The sequence below is a fragment of the Rattus rattus genome, chromosome X (assembly GCF_011064425.1).
Source record: "Rattus rattus isolate New Zealand chromosome X, Rrattus_CSIRO_v1, whole genome shotgun sequence".
NCBI lineage: Eukaryota > Metazoa > Chordata > Mammalia > Rodentia > Muridae > Rattus > Rattus rattus.
In genome coordinates this window covers 86,385,575-86,405,450 of record NC_046172.1, presented here as the reverse complement: position 1 = coordinate 86,405,450, position 19,876 = coordinate 86,385,575, and the positions used below count along the sequence as shown (strand labels likewise).

General features: G+C 39.3%; 1 protein-coding gene across 1 annotated transcript in view; it reads right to left on the bottom strand.

Annotated features, from left to right (window-relative positions):
* Positions 1–19,876, bottom strand: part of Cstf2 (cleavage stimulation factor subunit 2) — a 25,135-nt gene extending 5,259 nt beyond the window's left edge. Inside the window, 13 exon segments of the mRNA XM_032889658.1 lie at positions 565–675; positions 5,421–5,583; positions 5,585–5,675; positions 5,877–6,061; positions 6,851–6,992; positions 9,901–9,963; positions 13,201–13,324; positions 16,355–16,492; positions 16,604–16,723; positions 17,244–17,380; positions 17,958–18,127; positions 18,383–18,461; positions 19,642–19,876. Of these exon segments, the coding sequence (XP_032745549.1) occupies positions 565–675; positions 5,421–5,583; positions 5,585–5,675; positions 5,877–6,061; positions 6,851–6,992; positions 9,901–9,963; positions 13,201–13,324; positions 16,355–16,492; positions 16,604–16,723; positions 17,244–17,380; positions 17,958–18,127; positions 18,383–18,461; positions 19,642–19,699 (1,581 nt within the window). The 5' untranslated portion in view covers positions 19,700–19,876.

The window sequence follows — 19,876 nt, the reverse complement described above, 5'->3', positions numbered from 1 at the left end:
AGAAAGAAAATCTGGTAAGCACAGTGAAAAGCACAGGAATAAATGAAAACATCTAAGATTAGATGATGCAAACAGACACCTGAGGAACTCAAGGTTCCTGCACATTAAGATGGTACTGCGAGCCTTGGGATGTTCTGAGTCCTGATTTGAGTTTCCCTATTTCACAACTTTAAGCTTTTCCACCAGACACAAGCTCACAACAACAGCAAGTATAGCAACAGAAAGATATACTTGTGGTCAATCCGCTACTGTTTCTGTAGGGACTGGGTACAAATGGCAGGGGAGGGGCAGAAAGGAGCTTGGATTTTCAGGTCAGTTTGGCTTACACAGAAAAAAAACTGCAATTTTTAGATGAGTCTGAAATGTAAAATAAGTTGCCAGTTATATTCACTTAAAAACATTAGGAGCAGGTCCCCCAAATGTTCAGCCAAATTCATTAAAGAGTTCCAAGTTATAAACATCACCTCCAAGGGATTTTGAAGATCCAGGATCTTCATGGTAACTGTGAAAAGATCAAAAAGACTAGATTTGTGCGCAGGGAGGCAGTCAGATAGTGTTGCTTACCTTCTCATGATCCTGGGGTGTGACTTGGCTCTGTCCAGGACTAAAGCCACCAGGCTGGCTTCCACCTTGCATGCTTGCTCCTTGCATGCCTGCTCCCTGCATGACTGGGACCCATGTAAAAGAAAGGAAAAGTACACATAATCCTGATATCCATGGAATGTCAATACAATTAACAATCTTAACACAAATAAGAGGAAAAAGAGAATGATTTAAAGAACAGCAGAAGGTGGTGTTTAGCCACAGATCCACTAGCATACACATACTTGCTTATTAACAGGCCTAACATCATTAACAAATAATACACAGTACAGGAAAGGGGCATCAAATTAACAAAACTTAGCCCAATAAGCACAGGGAAAACTATGAATACTGGAGAAATTAATGCTCAGAGAAAACACATGTAAAGCTAACAGATTTTAAACAACTGCCTACTGCTCGGTTAGCGAAGCTACATTCACAAGACCATGGCCTACCTCTAGTTCAATCATACAATGACAGCTATTCTCAAAGAATTCTATCCCATAAAACTGTTAGGCAGAAAGGAGATAGAAAGGTCTCTGGGGAAAAGATGTTATTAGCTCAACATTTGCTTTTTAGAGATTCCTTAAAAAACACAAATCCGTGAATATTATTTTAAGTGCTCAGAACCCAAAACAGTGTGTAATTTTTTTTAAATTCATTTTTATGAGATTATTTTTTGCCAGCATGTATGTTTGTGTACCACATGCATGTCTAGTATCCATGCAGGCCAGACAAGGGTGTTGCATCTTCTGGAACTGGAGTTATAGATGGCTGTGATCCACCATGTGGATACTGAGAAGCAAACCCAGGCTTTTTACAACAGTAAGTGCTCTTAAGCACCGAGCCATCTCCAGCCCTTGGTTTTCTTTCTTTTTAGCACTTCTATAGAGAGCATGTAACAATTGCTTCATGCTTAATGAAGAAGAAATATCACTTGAGTAAAAGAACACAATCCAACTATAGCATATTTATTGGTATTTAAGATAGGTAGTGAGTCCCACCTTTGGAAGAAAAAATCTCAGAACCCAAAGAAAATGCCTTCTACTATCTAACACTTAACATGATGCTCACACTTTTTTTTTGCTTGTTACCCACTTCAAAAACAAAAATTTAAAAACTTAGTTGTTACCCACTTCATGACAGATTACAACAGATACCTCTTAGGAGAGTATAATAAATAGCAAGAAATCTACGTTCAAAGATGTTTTAAAATTTTATTTTAAGAATGGTATATCCTTTTTTCCCTAAAATAGTTTAAGCAACTAGGTAGAATAGTTCTTCAACCTGATGTTGTAGTTTGAATAAGAATGGCTCGCATAGGTTTAGATATTTGAATACTTGGTCACCAGGGAGTGACGCTATGTGAAAGGATTAAATGTGGCATGTTGGAAGATGTTTGTTACTGAGGGTGATCTATGAGGTTTCGAAAGCCTTCGCCAAGCCCAGCATCTTCCTCTCTGCCTGTGGATCAGGATGTAGCTCTCATCTATTTCTATAGTACCATGCCTGCTGCCATGACAACTGACAAAGCCCCTAAAACTGAAGGCCTCTATTAAATGTTTTCTAAAAGTTGCTGTGGTCACGGTGTCTCTTCACAGCAGCAGAATAGTGACTAAGACAGAAGTTGGTACCAGAGAATGGGACATTGCTGTGACAGGCCTGACCATACTCTTTGTTACAGGAATATGGAAGACTCTGGATTAGAAAAAGTGGCTGGATCCCTTAAGCAGGGGCTTAATGGGGAAACGGCACATAGGAACATGGAAGACAGTGGTGCTGAGGGTGATCTGAACTGTAGGGGTCAGCATAAGAAGTTTCAGAGGGGAAGAATATTAGTAAGTGGCCCAGATTTTGGGCCACTATAGCTGGTTTTGAAGTCTTAAAAATCTGTCTCAGGATAAATTGAAGTTTTGGATGAATGGCCTTGGCAGAGATTTTGAGACTACCAAATACTGACTGTGTCATGTAGTTATTAGTGGCCACTCTTATGCAGATGTATGATGAAATGGAGCAAGCCGAGCAAGGAAAAATATACAGTTAAAGGGCAAAAATACCATCAGGAAGTATAATGGAGCTAAGTCCAGTGCTCAAGGAGATAAAAAGTTTATAAAGAAAAGTCTGATGCTAAATGGAATAAATGGATTGGTGAGTTCAGGATAACATCCTGCCCAGCCCGGCTTCAACTTGTGAAAAGGAAGTAAAAAAGCTTAAAAGCAGTGAAGGAACCCATCAAAAAGAAAGCTGATGTAAGCGAATAAAGGGGCCTAATTCCAGCCTCAATAGGCAGCTGAACTTGGTGGCTTCTGCCACAAGTGGCTCTGGCTTACAGTTACAAAAAAAGGGTTGAAAATGTGAAGCTGAAGACTGGATTTCACTGGAGACCCCAAGATGATGGAGATGCCAGAGTCGTAGGATATCTGCCAAGAAGTGCTAACAGGGAGTGGATCCAGCCCAAAGAAAAGAAGTGTGTTTTAGTCAACAAAGCAGAAAGAAGCTGGAGATCTGGAGCACTTTGACATCGGACACGGAAATGCAGGTTTTCGGTTTTTGGTTTAGTCTAGCATTTCCTCACTATGTTCCCTTTCCTCCTTCTTGGAACGCTAATGTTTATTCTATGTCATTTTATGTTGGAAGTGTATGATCAGCTTTTTTATTTTACAGGGAGTTAAGAGAATGCCATGAGTCTCAGGAGAGGCTTTGAACTTTTGAACGGTGTTGAGACTACTATTGGCTCTAAGGACTTTGAAGTTGGACTGAATGCATTTTTGAATTTCATAGAGCTACAAACCTGTTGGGGTCAGGAGGTGGGATGTGACGGTTCGAATAAGAATGGTCCCTATGGACTCATATATTTGAGTGCTAAATCACGAGGGAGTGGTACTATTTTAGATTAGGAAGTCTGGGCTTGTAGAAGAAAGTTTGTTAATGGGGGGTGAGCTCTGAGGTTTCAAAAGCCCATGTCAAGCCCAGTATCTCCTTTGCCTATGGATCAAGATGTAGCTCTCAACTACTTCTCTAGCATCCTCTTCTTCCTGCTATGTCTGCTGCCATGAAGACAATGGACTAATTTCTGAAACTGTAAGCAAGCCTTCAATTAAATATTTTATAAGAGTTGTCATTGTCATGGTGTCTCTTCACAGCAACAGAACAGTAACTAAGACACCTGAAATACTCATATACATCAGGTCTTTCCAAGACACTGGGTACATGAGCAGTGGTACATCATTATAGAGAGCACTAAAATATCACCACTATTCCCTTTATATTAATAGTTAGTCCAGAAATTTATGTCAGTTCATCTATATGTATTTATTTATATATTTATTTGTAAGTGAATATATTAATTTTTAAAAATGTAAAAACTATCACTATTAAGTTCTTATTTTCTCTCCCTTGGATTTAATTGGTTTTATAGTCTTTTAATACAAACTATATTGGGCTGGGGTTACAGCTCAGTGGTAGATTATTTAGCACCTGTGAGGCTCTAGGTTTGAGTCTTAGCATCATAAAATCAACCCAAAACCTTAGCATTAAAAAGTAATAAATTCAAGGACCAGCAGAGAAAAAGGAGCAAGATAGCAGCCATCATTTTCAATGTCTTTTCCCACAGAATGGTGTGCAGAATCACATAAGCAGAGTGTATGGTTACTTGGTGCTTATCTCCTCAGCCAGTATGTTGAGACCTTGCTATTCACAGTTATATATCCCTAGTATTCTGCTTGGTATTCAGTAGATGCTCAAGAAATATGTACAGAAAGGATGTATAAAAAATTTGTATTTTGAGTCTATTGACCATAGAGGATGCAACGAAAAAAATCAAAGCCCACAAACATTTTTTTAAAAAGCAAAACTTGAAGTACAACAGAAAATACATTTTATTCTATATATACCAAGAGTCACATTTTTATCTCAAATTAAAAAGAATAAGACAAACATCTATACACATATATAACATGCAAATAAGAGTTGCATAATAGAAAAGTAAGCTGTATTTCTTGCACTGCCATTCATTGTTTTAGCTAAGTGAATTTGGCCAAGTCACCTGACTTTCTGCCCTTCAGCTTCCAAACCTATAAAATGAAGAGAACTAGATGCTGGGAATGTTGCATTCTAGCTTTGATATATCTTTCTCTCTCCTTTTATTCTCCCCACGAATACAACAGAAGAAACAGAAACACATGAAAATGGGAATAAAGAAATGAAAAGATGAAGGCATCAACGTATAGAAACTTGCGAAGATACATATATTCCACGTCCCCGCAATCAACTGGACGAATGAGGAAGTGACTACTGCAAAGCAGCCCGTAGGCACAGCTGGAGCAAAGCAAGCCACAATGACAGAGAAGAGACAGACTGCAGCTCCAGAATCATATGCAGCCTGCCTTTTCTATGTCTATGCTATAATGACAATAAATCCACATAGGTTTCTGTCACCCTGAGATGACCTAAAATTAGTGGTTCTCAACCTTCCTAATGCTGCAACCCCTCAATATATTTCCTCATGTTGTGGGGACCCAACCGTAAACTTTCATTGCTACTTCATAACTGTAATTTTGCTATTGCTATGAACTGTAATGTAAACATTCAATATGTAGCTCCTGAAATGCTGTAACTCAGGGTTACTCACTGAAATCATCTGGAGAGGTTTTCAAATGGCCTGAGATTTGCACAAGTATATTTTTGCAGGGGACCAGGGTGGGCGGGGACAGGGTGTGCCAAATAATACATACATACATACATACATACATACATACATACATACATACATACTAAATCAGGCTTAGTAACCGATTCTTGAATACATTAAGATTTTATGTATATGCTACAAGCATTACCTGTCTGGATCCCTGGGGAACAACTGCCCCCATGTTCATTGGATTGGGGCCTTGGATTCCACTAGGTATAGGTCCTCTAGGTCCAGGTACTGGGCCTCTGGTATCCATGCCTCTGGCCTCCATGGCATCGAGCCTCCATGGTTCCCGGGCCTCCATGGCACGAACGGGCTTCCATGGCACGGGCTTCCATGGCACGGGCTTCTAGTCCTCTGGCTTCCATGGCTCTGGCCTCCATCCCTCGGGGATCTCTTCCACCTAGAAAGGTGTAAGAAAACCTGTGTCTGGCTACTAACATCTAGTCACATCTTCTTTCATCTATAACACTGTCTTCTTTCTAGTTTAGGTAAATCAGAAAGATTCTTGTTAAGACTTCTGTCCCACATAAGAGCTGAAGAGACCCCAGTACTTCCTCAACCCACAGCTACCATTTGGTATTGTGATGCATTTTCCCCTTACCTCTGGCATCCAACGGTGGGCCCCTCTGATCTAGCATAGGTCCTCTTGGCTCTGCCATTAACGGTCTGGGCTCAGCTAAGGGTCCTCCTCTCATGTCATGCGGCGGTGGTCCACGACCTTCATGGCCAGGAACGTGGTGCATCGGTGGGCCCTGATGAGGTGGTGGGGGCGGTCCCAGGTAAGCTCTAGAGATGGAGAAAAGTGACATATTTTAAAGCAGAATGTACCAACATTGAAATTTTAGCCAGATCAGAAAGCAAACATACAACAGAGAGAGAACTGATACAAACATCAGTAAATGAATGATAATAAGAAACTAAGATAAAAGGAAAGCTATAGAGTATAAATTTGTGCATTCTAGAATTTATTTGAGCAGGGCATTCAATATTAGGGAAGAATTAATGGTTATTATATGTACAAGTATACAGTATAGTGCTCAGCAATGCAGGTTCTAGATTCAGACTGAATATTGAAATCCAGGTCTTAGCATTTATTAGCTGTTTGATCTAGGTCACTGATCAAACTGACCTAACCTCTATATGCCTTAGTTTCTTAATGTAAAAAAACAGGATTAATAATACCCATTTATAAGTGTTCTACCACTGGTGTTACAGCCCCAGCCTAAGGCAGATTTAATGAGATGATCTGTGTTAGGTACATAGAGAAGAACCAGAGGTATGATCCTCACTAACATCAACAACTATTGTTATTGATAATACCACTTCCTAAACTTTCCTTGTTTACCTATATATTACTAGAATTTTCAATTCCTGAATATATAGTAGTCATGGTTGGCTCAAAGTTACCTTAACTATATAATTAATGCTTTAGCAAAAGTGTTTAGTCTTCAACTACAAATACTTCTTTATCTTTTAAAGAAGGCAAACAAGTCCAATTGTTCCAAAAAGACTTTGCTTCCAAAGTAAGGAAAAGTCCCAACTTTTCAAGCTGTTTCCTTCTATATCAGTACTTACCTAGGTTCTACTTCTCCAGTTACGGTCATTAAAGTGCCTCCCCGTGGATCATTGGGAGCATCACCTAAAAGACCACGAGGAGTTGGGACGTTGGCAGGCAAGGCTCCCCGCTGCATAGCTGCTCTGGGGTCTTGCATTGGCACTGACAGGGAAACAAATGGGGAGTTACTGCTGTGAAAGACACATAAAAAACAAAAATGACTCTGTACCACTGACAATGTAATTCAAACACCTTAAAGTGGGTGAAACCTCACCACAGCAGAATCCTCTTGCAGCTCAAGAACAGAAGCAGGGTGTAGGCAGAATCTGTGCCATGTCAGAGGTATGGATGGAATTATATATAAACAGTAAACTGGGGAGCACCTGTCAAGAACTAGCAAAGTGACCTGAAGAAACTTATGATCCTGATTGTCTTTCTAACCAATCTTAGTTTAAGGACCAGAGTCATAAAAGAAAGGTTAGGGTCTTGGCATATGAACACTGTCATGGCTCTGCAAGAACCTGCTGTCTCCTTACAGACTGCAATTCCATCCAAGCCTCCTGACACCAGTAGGGAGGGAGTAGAGCCTCGGACAGATGCCCATATCATCCATGTTCTCTGCCCTGTGTGAAGAGGTCAATCTTAGGCTTGTGGCCTCAAGAGGGAAAAAAACACAAAAATAAGAACAAAAAAAGCAAAAAATAAAAAAAAACCCCAAAACATTACCCTTTGGGGGTTCTGAACGTGAGGGATCACTGTAGCAGCTCTTTTCCTCAATGTCCCACCCTGAACACTGCCAAGCAAAAGGAACCCTGAGATACAATGGGTACCTTTGATTGATGCAGAAAGGCCCAAGCTGGTCCCACGGGCGCAGTGCTGTAAGGTTCTAGGTGAGCAGTAAGTTCAAAGGAGAGACACTTAAAATAGCTTGGAAACACATAAACACACACACACGGAACGGAGACTGGATATTTACATGTCAGTAAGAAGCCAAGAGTTCATTAGTTTGTCCTAGACTACAAAACTCCCAAAACTAAAATAGGCCTTTCTCTTATCCAAAACAGCTCCACTTTGACCACAGATATCTTTCTTTTGTAAAACCTTTAAAAATTTTATTTTATGTATGTATTTTTATTTTTTTAAAGGTTGTGAAGGGGAATCAGGACCTCTTTTAGAAGATGGTTGCAGCCAGTGTTCTGCAGTGAGAATTCGCAGCCCCTCAAAACAGGCCAGAACCTACAGCCCATTTTCCTAATAACTTAAGGGAAAAAAGAAAAAGGGAAACAAGAGACGCAAAAGAATAAATATTGAATGACCCGTTTTTCACAGACAACTATCATATTTTAAAGTCTAAAATTTTCTATCAATAGTATCAAATGGGAAAATGCAGCTGAACTTTAGATGAGGAAAGAGAGTATCACTCTGAAAGAAACAGTCTACTACAGCCAGTCTACAGTTATAAGAAACATGACAAAGATTAATGAGTTGACAAGGTATAACCAATATTAAAAAGACGGTAAAGAAGTTCTGTCTCAAACATCTGTCACCATTACAAACATGCAAACCTAACATGATTCCAGGCAAAGGAAAACAAGTCTGGTCGCAAATGAAACCATTCTTGTTTCCTCTGCTGTGCACTGAAGGAAATTATTTTTTAAAATTCATCTCACTTTGTTTTTGCCTCAGAAGGTCCTTGAAACACTTTCAAAATGTGAGCCAATTCCCCTGTTAATTCTTACCAGAAAGATGGAACTAAACTAAAGTAGGAAGATTTCTTGTTAAACAGCTGAATGGTTCACTGATAAGACAGATGGCCTGGGAAGAGGAAGAGATCAATGGAAGGCCAAGCCCTTCTCACTACTGCAAGATACTGAGGTAGATACGCCATGTACTAACAGTAATGAGATGGGGTACACAGCAGCACAGAAGCATGAGATACTTTTAAGGGAAGAGAAGATGTAGGTTACAAGTTTGTCTTGTTGTCATTCATCTGATATGTTTAGACTTGTCATTTCAATCACCAATCCCTGTATACCAATCATGGGCCTGTATCTTATTATGTGTTTTTGAAATGAGTTTCTCATATAGGGACTCAGCTGAGAAGAAAAATATTAAGGCCCTTTGGTCTGTCCAAAGCAATCCGTTCTCAACACATACCAAATGAATAACAAGAATATTTTGAAAATTAATTCTGAAAGAAGGCAGATTTTGGATTTGGAGACTTCGCTCTTTAAGTCAAAAACGAAGAGCACCAGATCCAGACCACCACAGTAGTCAGAAATGAGTATGTACTTACCTCATCTTACTGAGAAACTTAAAACTCCTGTGCTTCCATCTCTTTACCTGTAAAACTAAGGCACTGCCACCTAACTCAAAGGGTTGTCTATGAACACAGAGGTGGCTGAGTATATACAGTATATACTCAGTTCCCTTTTCTTCCATCGTCTTTCATTTTCTAACGGAACTAATATACTCTCTTCTCCTTCAAACTTCAATAACATAAGGAAAGTACACAAAGATTCCGTAAGGGCTGCTGCTGTTATATACCGTGTTTTTGGTTTTGTTTTAACCACAGTACAGGAGACTCTTTAAACTATGATTTATAGACCTCTGCTTTCCTCCCAGCTTACTACGGGATTTACATCCGATCATACACTAAATGCTCATTATTTAAGTTTCTGACAAAGTAAATAGCTATTCAGATTGAGTGAGATCATGCCCGTGGAGCTGTTACACTACCAGGAAACAAAGTATGCATTTGCCATATCACCAACTCTTGTAGAGCTAGGTGCTGGATATCCTATGGGAAGTCTGGAGCAATAGAAGTTTAGTGAATATAGAAACATTCTACATCTGCAATGTCCAGTGTGGTCTTCATTAGCACATGTGGCTACTGAGCACCTGGAATGTAGTCACTGTGCCCAGGAAATCAGAGTATTAGGCTTTCATGATTAATTTGAACTTAATTTTAATGAATTTAATCTTTAAGTTGCCACTGGTGATTAGTGGCTGACACATTAGACAGTGCAGATATGAAACATTTCCATGTCTAGTCTATATTAATATTTACCTTGTCCTCGTTCCATGGGCACTGGTCCAGCTCCTTGCATTCCAACTTGGGCTTGCATGACTCCTAGAAAAAAAAGTGCAGGGAAAAACATAAATTGGGCCTGTAGAAACAAACCCCAACAACAGTGGCTGAGTTTACGAATGTCATCCCTTTTCCCTTTTCCCCACAAGGAGACAGCTCTGATAGAAGGTGAAGACTACCATTCAACAATGCAATGAGCAGAAGATGAAGTTTGTTTGTCAGTATATGTCACACTTCAGTGACAAGGGAGTCCACAAGGAATATTTTATCACAATTACCAAAATTGTAGCAGAAATCCCTTTAATACAAGAAAACAACACCTCTTACTTAACAAGCCTCTTCTCATGGGAGGCAGTACCACTCATAGGATATTTTATAAATATATGGGTATATTATTTAGTAATGACAAAACCTTTGGGGATATAGGTGATACTAAATAAGATGGGGTCAAGGATACTAGGTGTCCTCAAAGTATGATGCAATTCCACAAAATCAAGGTTGATCTTATATCCAATAAAACTTTCAAATGTCCCACTCAACATTCATACCCAGGAAAGTCTGTTGTCATTTCAACCTAGAGTCTGAGTCTGTCTTATTTGCAAACACAGAAGTTATATGCACTATTTTAGTATATATTCACTGACTTTTCCAGAAATGCTATTACTGAGTAATTTATGGAGACTGCAATTTGTTTTAAGAATTTTTTTTCCCCGCCCCTGTTTTAAGAATTTTAATATGGTTTTTTCACTATTTAGGAAAACCACACCAATAATCCTTATGGTGTTTGAATTACCAAAGCAAACATCACTGTAACTATCTACATTTTTAGTTTTTACACTCATAGGACAGATGTAAACACCTTTTATATTTTGTTTTCTAATCATACCTGGACATTTACATATTAATTTATATGATAAGTTAATTTTCTTTTACTTTTCATGTGCATTACGATTAGGGCATTATACTAATTTTTTGAAGTCATGTTACAAAAGTTTTATCATCTGTGGACTACATTTCAGGAAAGTAAAGCCACTGCAAAATACCTGTTATGAAAAGGGGATGCTGGATTTAACAGAGTTGAGAACTTATGATCTACACTAACCAGATGAGGTATGATGAGTACTATCTAAAGAATAATCACACACCACAAATCCTTGTCTGGTTCCTCCCACATAGCAATAATTCTCTTTTCCTCAAAGGAACTACATGTGCTGCTGCATGGGGACCAAAGGTAAGCAAGTTTGTTTGTAGTTCATTAATACTTCCTTAAAATAAAAAGTACATATAACACTGTCCCTATTTCATTGAACATGCTAAGCACTAAGATTAAATGCTCAAAGAACTGGATACTACCCCAGCTCTTGCTATTATATACCCATGATTCTGAGCAAGTGACTCAATACAAGTCTATCTTTCTGGCTTCCTAATCTGTAAAATGAACAAGCTGTTCCAAATTGTAGTCCTCAGAAAGGGTTCCCAGCTAGACAAGCCGTATCAGTAGCAGTAACAACAAAATACAAAACCTGAAAATTCACAGGTTCTGAACCTCAAACTTGTTTGGCAGCAGGGACTATCAATCTGAAATTTATAGGCCCTTCAAGTGATTCTAACAGATTAAAGTCTGAAAACAACTGCTAAATGATTTCAAAGCTTCTTCCAGCTATAATGTTCCATTCCACTATATACAGACCAATCACCAACACAACCTTTGTGTTCAAAGGTTTAGGATCTGAGGAAAGGGCAGCAGAAGGCATTATAAGCATAATTTCCCACATAAAGAAATCATCACATAACCCCTTTTATTTGTACAGACGAAATCCCCAGTGGTGGAACTAGTGGTCAGAATGTACAAATCTTTTCATGTTATTCTACTTTCTTGAGAGGCTGAAAACCTATTTCTACCAGTGATGTATAAGTACAAATTTCTTTACAAATACTGTTCTCTTCTTTGAAACTTGGCACTGAGAGGTGTACTGGCACCTTATTGTTACTATAAATGAGGTTGTTGTGTTGGCCATCTGGCTTTGCTTTTCTACAAAGCTCATAAAATAGTTTCTTCCTGCACTTTTCTATAGGTTGTTTTCCCTCTTCTTACCAATTTTCAAAGAGCTCTGTAGGACAGCTCAAAAATTCCCATGAAGTTTTAATGAATTTACAAATATAAATACTATAAACACCAAAACATTCCTTGAAAGTTAAGTTTAATTTTATGGTATGCTCATTTTTTGTCTTTTGGTTCTGTTTTTGGGGGGACGTTGTTTTGATTAACAATATTTGTGTGTCTGGTGCTAGGGACTGAACATGGGGGCTTTTTGCCCACTGTAAACAATTGCTTTAACATTGAGATATACCCCCATCTGCATTAATTTCCCCTTTTAGGTGTCTTGTGGTTTATTATTTTTCTAATTAACTAGAACTAGTAAGGAATTCTTTTTTTAGTTACATGGGTATTTAAGAATATTCACTTTTCCTTTACTATTTCTCATACTTGTTTATATGAAATATAAATTTTTTTTGTTTTTACACTATTTATAATTTTTATTTCCTCTTTAAATAGCTATAATATGTTCATTAATTTTCCAAGGCAAGATTCCTTCCTACTCACCTTTTATTTATTCTTAATTTTATTGGTTTAAAATCAGACAATATGCTCTGTAAAAATCTCCACTGCCTCAAATTTTGTTAATTTATGGTTAAGTATGTGGTCTTTTTAATGGTTCCATGGTCATTTGGAGTAAGATAATGTATTCTGTGGCCAAAAGATGTAAGGCTTTTTCTAAATGGTGGCACTTTTTGACTCCATTAGTCCTTGAATAGGTGCATATACAGCTGGTTTGTATTCACAAAGACAAAGTCACTCCATATGTCCAGAGAAGGTACTGACCAATAACTTGTCTGTTAGTATTTCATGACGATATATGTACAGAAACAGAGAACAGCTATTTAGGAATGTCTATGGCAGTTCGTCACAGCACCCTTGTCTCACTTAAGAGCTCACTCAGCTAAGACTGGTGGCATATGCCTCTAATCCCAGCACTTGGGTACATCAAATAAGGGGATTGCATTTTTAAGGCCAGTCCCAGTTACAGAGCAAGACCTTGTCTTAAAAACAATACAAAAGAAGAAATCATCTAGATTCCTCAGCCTAGAATATATGTTATAGCTATACATTTATTTTATACCAAGATCTTATTGTTAAATAATTGGCTGCATGTCAGCAGTTACTACTACAAAACCTCAGCCAAGTTAACAAAATGGTAAAGACTAACTGCAAGTTACCTGCAGGGGCTAAGGAACCAGGGCCAGGTCCTGCTACAGCAGCTGCCATCTGCACTGGTGCTGGAACTCCACCCGGCATAGAAGCTTGCATCATAGAAGGTGCGCCATTGACATGCATTCCACCCTGAGCAAGAGATAAACAAGTATGAGCATGTGTGTCTATGGCCTTAAGATTCTCTTACTACTGGTAGCTGCGATCATCTGCCAAACAACCTTTTTGTATGGCATGTCTTCTATAACATTAGTTTCATCACATATTCGCAATTCCACAGAAGCAAACTGTAGTATCTTGAGTCTGGTTCTATGCTAGAGCATATGCAGAATGCAGACGGATAAGCAAGTCTTGTCCATATGGCAAGGCAGCAAATAACCAATTCTTGATATCACTAACCGGTGCATAATAAGTTAAAAATGCCTTATAGTGACTTAATGTACCAGGATGGGTTGGTACCCATGGGGGCCTCCCCCTTTTCAGAGGAGGGCGGAAAGGAGCTATGTGAGGGGGAAAACCAAAATAGAGGGGGAGGGCTGCAACTGGGATGTAAACTGAATAAAATAAATGGTGAAAAGAAAAAGAAAACCTGAAAAAAAAAAAATGCCTTATACCCAGGGGACAACGTAAAGGACTGAGACTTCAAAGACTTGTTGGTACTTCTGGTTTTAACATGAAAAATATTTTCATTTGTTTAAGTTTAATAACTTCTATCCTTGATGTAAATTTGTTGGAGGCTGTGGAAAACTTTTTAATGATAAATTAAATTGCCTGAGAAAAAGGGAATGCAATCTTTTCATGGAGCATTCCCTAGAGAATACTTTTTCTGCATGTCTGCGGTCTGTGTACAGTGTGACAGAGAAGGTACAAACAGCATGAATCTAAAGGAATCGTGATTGGCTCAAATGTTCATGCCTCATCACTGTGAATGGTGATGGGAGAGGGGGAGAATAAATGTATTAGCACCTTGTTTTCTGCACACACACATTTCAAGACTGCTAGTGGATGTTTGAAGCCTTAGTTGTCTACATGCATCATTATTTTCAATTCAGAGGTTTATAACAATACTTAAAAATATAACAACCACAGTAAAACACTGCAATAAAAATTGTATGAATCTTTTTAGAAAACAAATGTGTTCACTGTAATCAAAACTAAAAGAGAAAAGGGGAAACTGTACAGGAGTGGTCTTATGCCTTTACCCCAGCACTCAGGAGGCAGACAGGTGGAGTTAAAAGGACTGCCTGGTCTATACAGTCAGTTCCAGGATAGTCAGAGCTGTATAGTGAGACCCTATCTATACTTTTCCCCGAGTTTCTTATGTTTGCACATACATAGCACCATGCATGTGGAAGTCATAAATCGGAGCACAACTTGTGTAAGTTCCCTTTTCCCACTATGTGGCTCCTGGAAATAGAACTCAAATTGTCAGGCATGGCAACAAGTACCTTTATCTAATGAGCCATCTTGTTAGCCATCCATTCATCCATCTAGAGGATGTTTGTACACTAATGGCACACTTGAGGACAATTTGCAATAATACATTCCACAATGTATTCCACAATGTGGATCCCAAGGATTGAACTCAGGTTGTCAAGCTTGATAGCAAGCACCTTTACTTTCTGAACCATTTTGCAGGTCTTTGTTTGTTTATGAGACAGTGTCTCAAATAGCCTAGAATGGTTTCAATTTTGCGAGGTAGCCAAGGATGACTCTGAAGTCTGATCTGCCTGCCTTTACCTTCCGAGTGTTGAGATCATAGGTTATGTACCACCATGCCTGTTTCTATCAGTGGCTTTATAAATAAAGTCTTCCTAGAATACAATCACATTTTACACATTATCTCATGTTACAGAGATCATATAGCTTATAAAGCTGAATACATTTACTATCTGAATTTCTTACGAAAATGTTTACTAATACTTGTTGTACACCATTCATTGGATTAATCCACATTACGTACTTCTGCTCATGATAGGTAAAACATGGTGGCTCATTTTAGCTTATATTTGTTTATTTGAGGTTAGATACTTTATTTTCAGTTTTGTGAGCTATTTATGCCCACTATTCATTTTGATAGGTTTTTCTGTGTTAAATTTTTACTGTTATAGGCTTTTTTGCTTCTGAAAAATAGAGATATAAACACAATCTGTGTGGTTTTCTTCAGTTACACCATATATTTTGTTCTACTTCTTAAATTACTATTCAGAATTCTTACATATGTTTAAAATGTTTATATTTGGGCTGGGTTCAGTTCCCAGCATCCACATGCAAACACAAAATGGTTTATAACTCCAATTCCAGAAAATCTGATATCCTCTTCTGGCATCCTCACACTGCAGGCCCACAGTGTGAGGCACATGACAGATACACATAAAATAAATCTTTAAAATGCATTTATCATGATATACTATACTATTTTTGCATTTCACTTAACAGTTTGAGAATTCATGATGATATCCACATTCATATGCAAAATGTCTCCATAGTTTTCTCTCTGCATGGTTATTTCTGTTGATACCACATATTCCAGCCTACCTTAACGCTGTTATGTTTCTAAGTCATTCCTATTGACACATGTAGTTTACTGTTTAGTTTTCCATTGGATAGGTAGAGCAAATCTTCTTCACTTTTCATTACTGAACATCTCCTATGTTTCCAATATTTGCTATCGTCATACAGCAATCGATTTATCTTTGAGCATGAGCAAGTACTATCATTTATTAGTACCTTCTGCACATGTCACCTTCAGATATATCAATGGTTTATGTTCACAGCATTACAATCATGCTTTTGAACATGTTGCTTTTCCTTTGTTACTGCTGAGAATGGAGACAGTAAAAGTGCTTGCCTCATTTTGCTGCTATGAGGACTAAATGAGATTACACAGAAGATATTGAAGTGATAACCACAGTGGTAGATAAACACACCCACAAAATTAGCTTATTAGAAAAGGGTTTACAGGAAGGATCTCTTTGTTTTATTATCTTAGAACTGAATCTACATTCTCTCAGGTGGCATGTGCTCTGCAATCTGGAAATTGCTTTTATGCCTGAAAATTTAATTACCATCTCCGATTCCTGCTGTTTCTTCTCTCAATAGTTTCCTGGAAAGAAAATAACATTTTAAGACAGATAAAAATGTTGTGGAATAAAGCCCTACCAAAGATTGAGCCTGAGGGGCCTGAGGATTCTGCTGGTTCATTGAAACATTGGGTCCTGAGCCAGGTCCGGCAACATGGACTGGCTGAGGGTTGCCTGAAATCAGCGTTGGGATATTTGTCTGGCGGTGCAGAATTTTCTAAAAAGTGAAAAGATATTGTCTATGAGCTGTCTGTTTAACAAGCCAATCAGGCAGTTCCTATCCCAAAGATAACCCTGCTAACTCTATACAAGAACCAGAAGCACTCACCAGGGCAATCTCAGGATCCACAATTCTCATCACTACCTGTGCTTGCAGCAAAGCATAAGCCAGCTGTGGGTTCTGAAGCAACATGTTTCGTGCTTCCTGGGGACTATTCTGGACACAGAGCTGGGAAGATAAGAAAATTTACCTTCAGGTTCAATACTAAGAATCTTATCCCCTCTGAATTATTACTGATTTTCTGTTTGAGATAGCGTTTCACGTTTTCCATTCTGTTTTTTAGGTCCCGGTGACCCTTCTGCCTCAGCATCCTAAGTGGTTGGGAGTACAGCCACATGATACCATGCTGGTGATTTAGCACAGATTTTGACATTGAATGTACAATTTTGGTCATGGTAGGCAAGGAGGAAGGAGGACGGAGGAAGAAGAAGGAGGAAGAAGGAAGAAGGAGGTATTTATAATACTGTAAAATATCATTTAGGGAAAACACCACAATTTAAGATCTATAGAAAACACAGAAACAGCTGGTTTGGGCAGGTCTACTTATGTTTAAAAATACCCCTATGTACAAAATGTGGAAGAAATGGTGTCTAGAGAATCAACTATTTAAGCTCCTGGAATTATATCTGCTAAGTCCTTGAAAATCTGATGTAAACAATTTTGTTTATAATCTAATGCCTCCTCCAACCTTCATTTGTTTCATCAGTTCAAACATCTGTTCTGGCGGAAGACTGGCAACAGCTTTGCTAATGGATTCAGGGGCATCCTCAGGGTTGATGCTTTCTCCATAAGGTGACTCTATGACAGGTGCACCAGTGCCAAGGCCTGATTAGGAAGAAAGTGTAAGAAAGTCAGTATGGTAAAGTAACAACCCCAGTCATTTCAAGTATCTATTTTCTAGGGCTGCTGTAAGCACCAACCAATAACTTGAAAGTCTCTGGAGTGAGATGTAAGCTACTTGAAAATCTCCTTTCTGAAGAAAAGTGAGGGTATAGTTTCTGTTCTTAGTAGAAAGCTGACACTGATGTCATCATTTACTTCTTTGATAAGTCTCTTTGGAAGGAAAGCATTGACATCGACGAAGGCGATAATTTCAAGAGAGAATCTGTGGACATGCCTTTAGTATTCTCCACCAGTTACCAATCTGGCAACAGAGAGAAGTATCTGATGGCTTGGTAGACCTGCATTCCCCTTAAACTGGAAATGAACTCCTAAGGAACAGAAGGATCACTAAAGTCAAGTTTCTTAAAACAGACATCCCTCATGCAGGCACCTCAGGTCCTCAAAAGCTACTCATTCAGCCAATTACCTCAGCCCCTTCTAAAACACCATAGAAAATGCAGAGCTTGCACTCGTTCATCTTTACTAACTTGTAGCTTTCGTGGCTTGGCTTGATACTCACTCTTCAGTTCCTCTTTGTTCTTCTCACTGGCAGCATTGTCCACTCGAAGCGCTCTCCCACTGAATTCACGCCCATTCAAGTTCCGCATGGCACTAAGTGCTGTCTCTTGGTCTTGGTATTCGCAGAAGCCATAACCCTTTGGTTTTCCTGTCTCCCTATCGTATACCAATCTGAAGACCAAAACTAAGTATTAGGAACAAATGCTATACACACACAGGCTTCCTGCTACCACCGACATGTCCTAATTTCGTTTATAGTAAGTTACCTTTCTAACTATGACTGATTTCTTAAAGGTTTGGAAACATTTTTAATGAAAGAAATCTTTCAGGCAAGAATGAATATGAATTATAGAACATGTGCATTTATCCCAAAATTCTGTGCTTTTTAAGATTCTCACAATGAAGACTCTTGAAAGAGGATCTCACCTGAAACTAACAACAGGCCCAACCTCAGAGAAGATGTCCTTCAGTTGTTCTTCAGTAGCTTCATAAGGAATGTTCCCCACTAAGGAAGAGACAACACATTAACATTCTGGGACAGTATCTTAGCTCTTGAGTGAGCAAGGAAACAGTAGGCTTTCTATCTGCATCAATACATAGGCAATAACTGACTGAACAGTGTTCTCTAAGAACCCCACTCCCACTGGATCTTTTCAGATCTCATAATGAGGTAAATAAGCCAGAGACTAAATTTTAAAAGGTGTCTTTCAAACAGTTCTCATATTGATATGACAAGGTTTTCCGTAACTTTGCTGAAAATAAAATATTTAAGCACTGATATTTACTCAAAGCCCTTGTCGGGGGATCATGTCTTTATTCCCATGTATACATACGGTTATGGAGGAAAAGCCATGAACATAGCAGAGGATGCTTAAAAATTATTCTGTGCTTTTTAAGACTCTCACAATGAGGAGACTGTTTTGTCGTGTCTCTGAAATAGTGCTTATTTCTTGTTATTTTTGTTTTTTGAGAAAACGTCTTGTTACGTAGCTCTGGCTGGTCTTATTAGGTAGTCTCGGCTGGCCTTGAATTCAAAGCAATTCTACTGCCCCCAAACGTGCTTTACAAGCAATACACGTATTTCAGAAATAACGCATTTAAACCCTAAGAATTGCTTAGTCTCGCTTCTCTGAAATCTCCCTGAGCTTGCTTGCTTCATTCATTCATTCATTCATTCATTCATTCATTCATTCATTCATTCACTCATTCGCAACCCACCTCAAGATGCCAGGTGGCCGCTACCACTATGGTTGGATGAAACGTTACAAGGAAAAAGCAAGCCATATTACACGTTTATGAGAGGGCGGGAAGTGGATATGGGGGTCGATGGCTTCAGAATTAAATTTGTATTTTGGGCTAGGAGAAGCAGCACGGAACAGGGACGCTCTGTTTCCACGCACCTTTTCTCCTAAAAAATAACTGAGAATCATGAAGGGGAAAACGCAGAGAAGACAGACGCTAGAGTCTAGCTCCCTGAATCACACTGCGGAAAACCTCTGGTACCTAGGAGCTGGAGCGGGGGACATGGCGGGGGCGGGGGCGGGGGAGTCTCGTCTGCCCACGAGTACGCCAGGCTGCATTGCCAAAGGACAGCAGCGAACCTGCACCCGCCCCGACAACCGGTCCACATGGGGACCGCAGGGGACGTCCCTCCCCGGTCTGAGGCGCCGCCGAAATCCTCTCACCGAATACAGAACGCAGAGAACGATCCACCGCAGGGTCTCTAACAGGCAAACCCGCCATGGCTCGCCCCCTGAGGTGGCTTCCGGTGCGCTAAAGCACACTTCCGTGGGAGAGCGAGTCCACGACCGAGCGGGCCTCCGTCCGGTGGGAGCCGGAAGCACCTGGCCAAAAGCGCCACAGAGCCTGCTACGCGCCTCACCGTGTTGGTTCCCGCCTAGCGTTTGGCCCGGGGGAGGG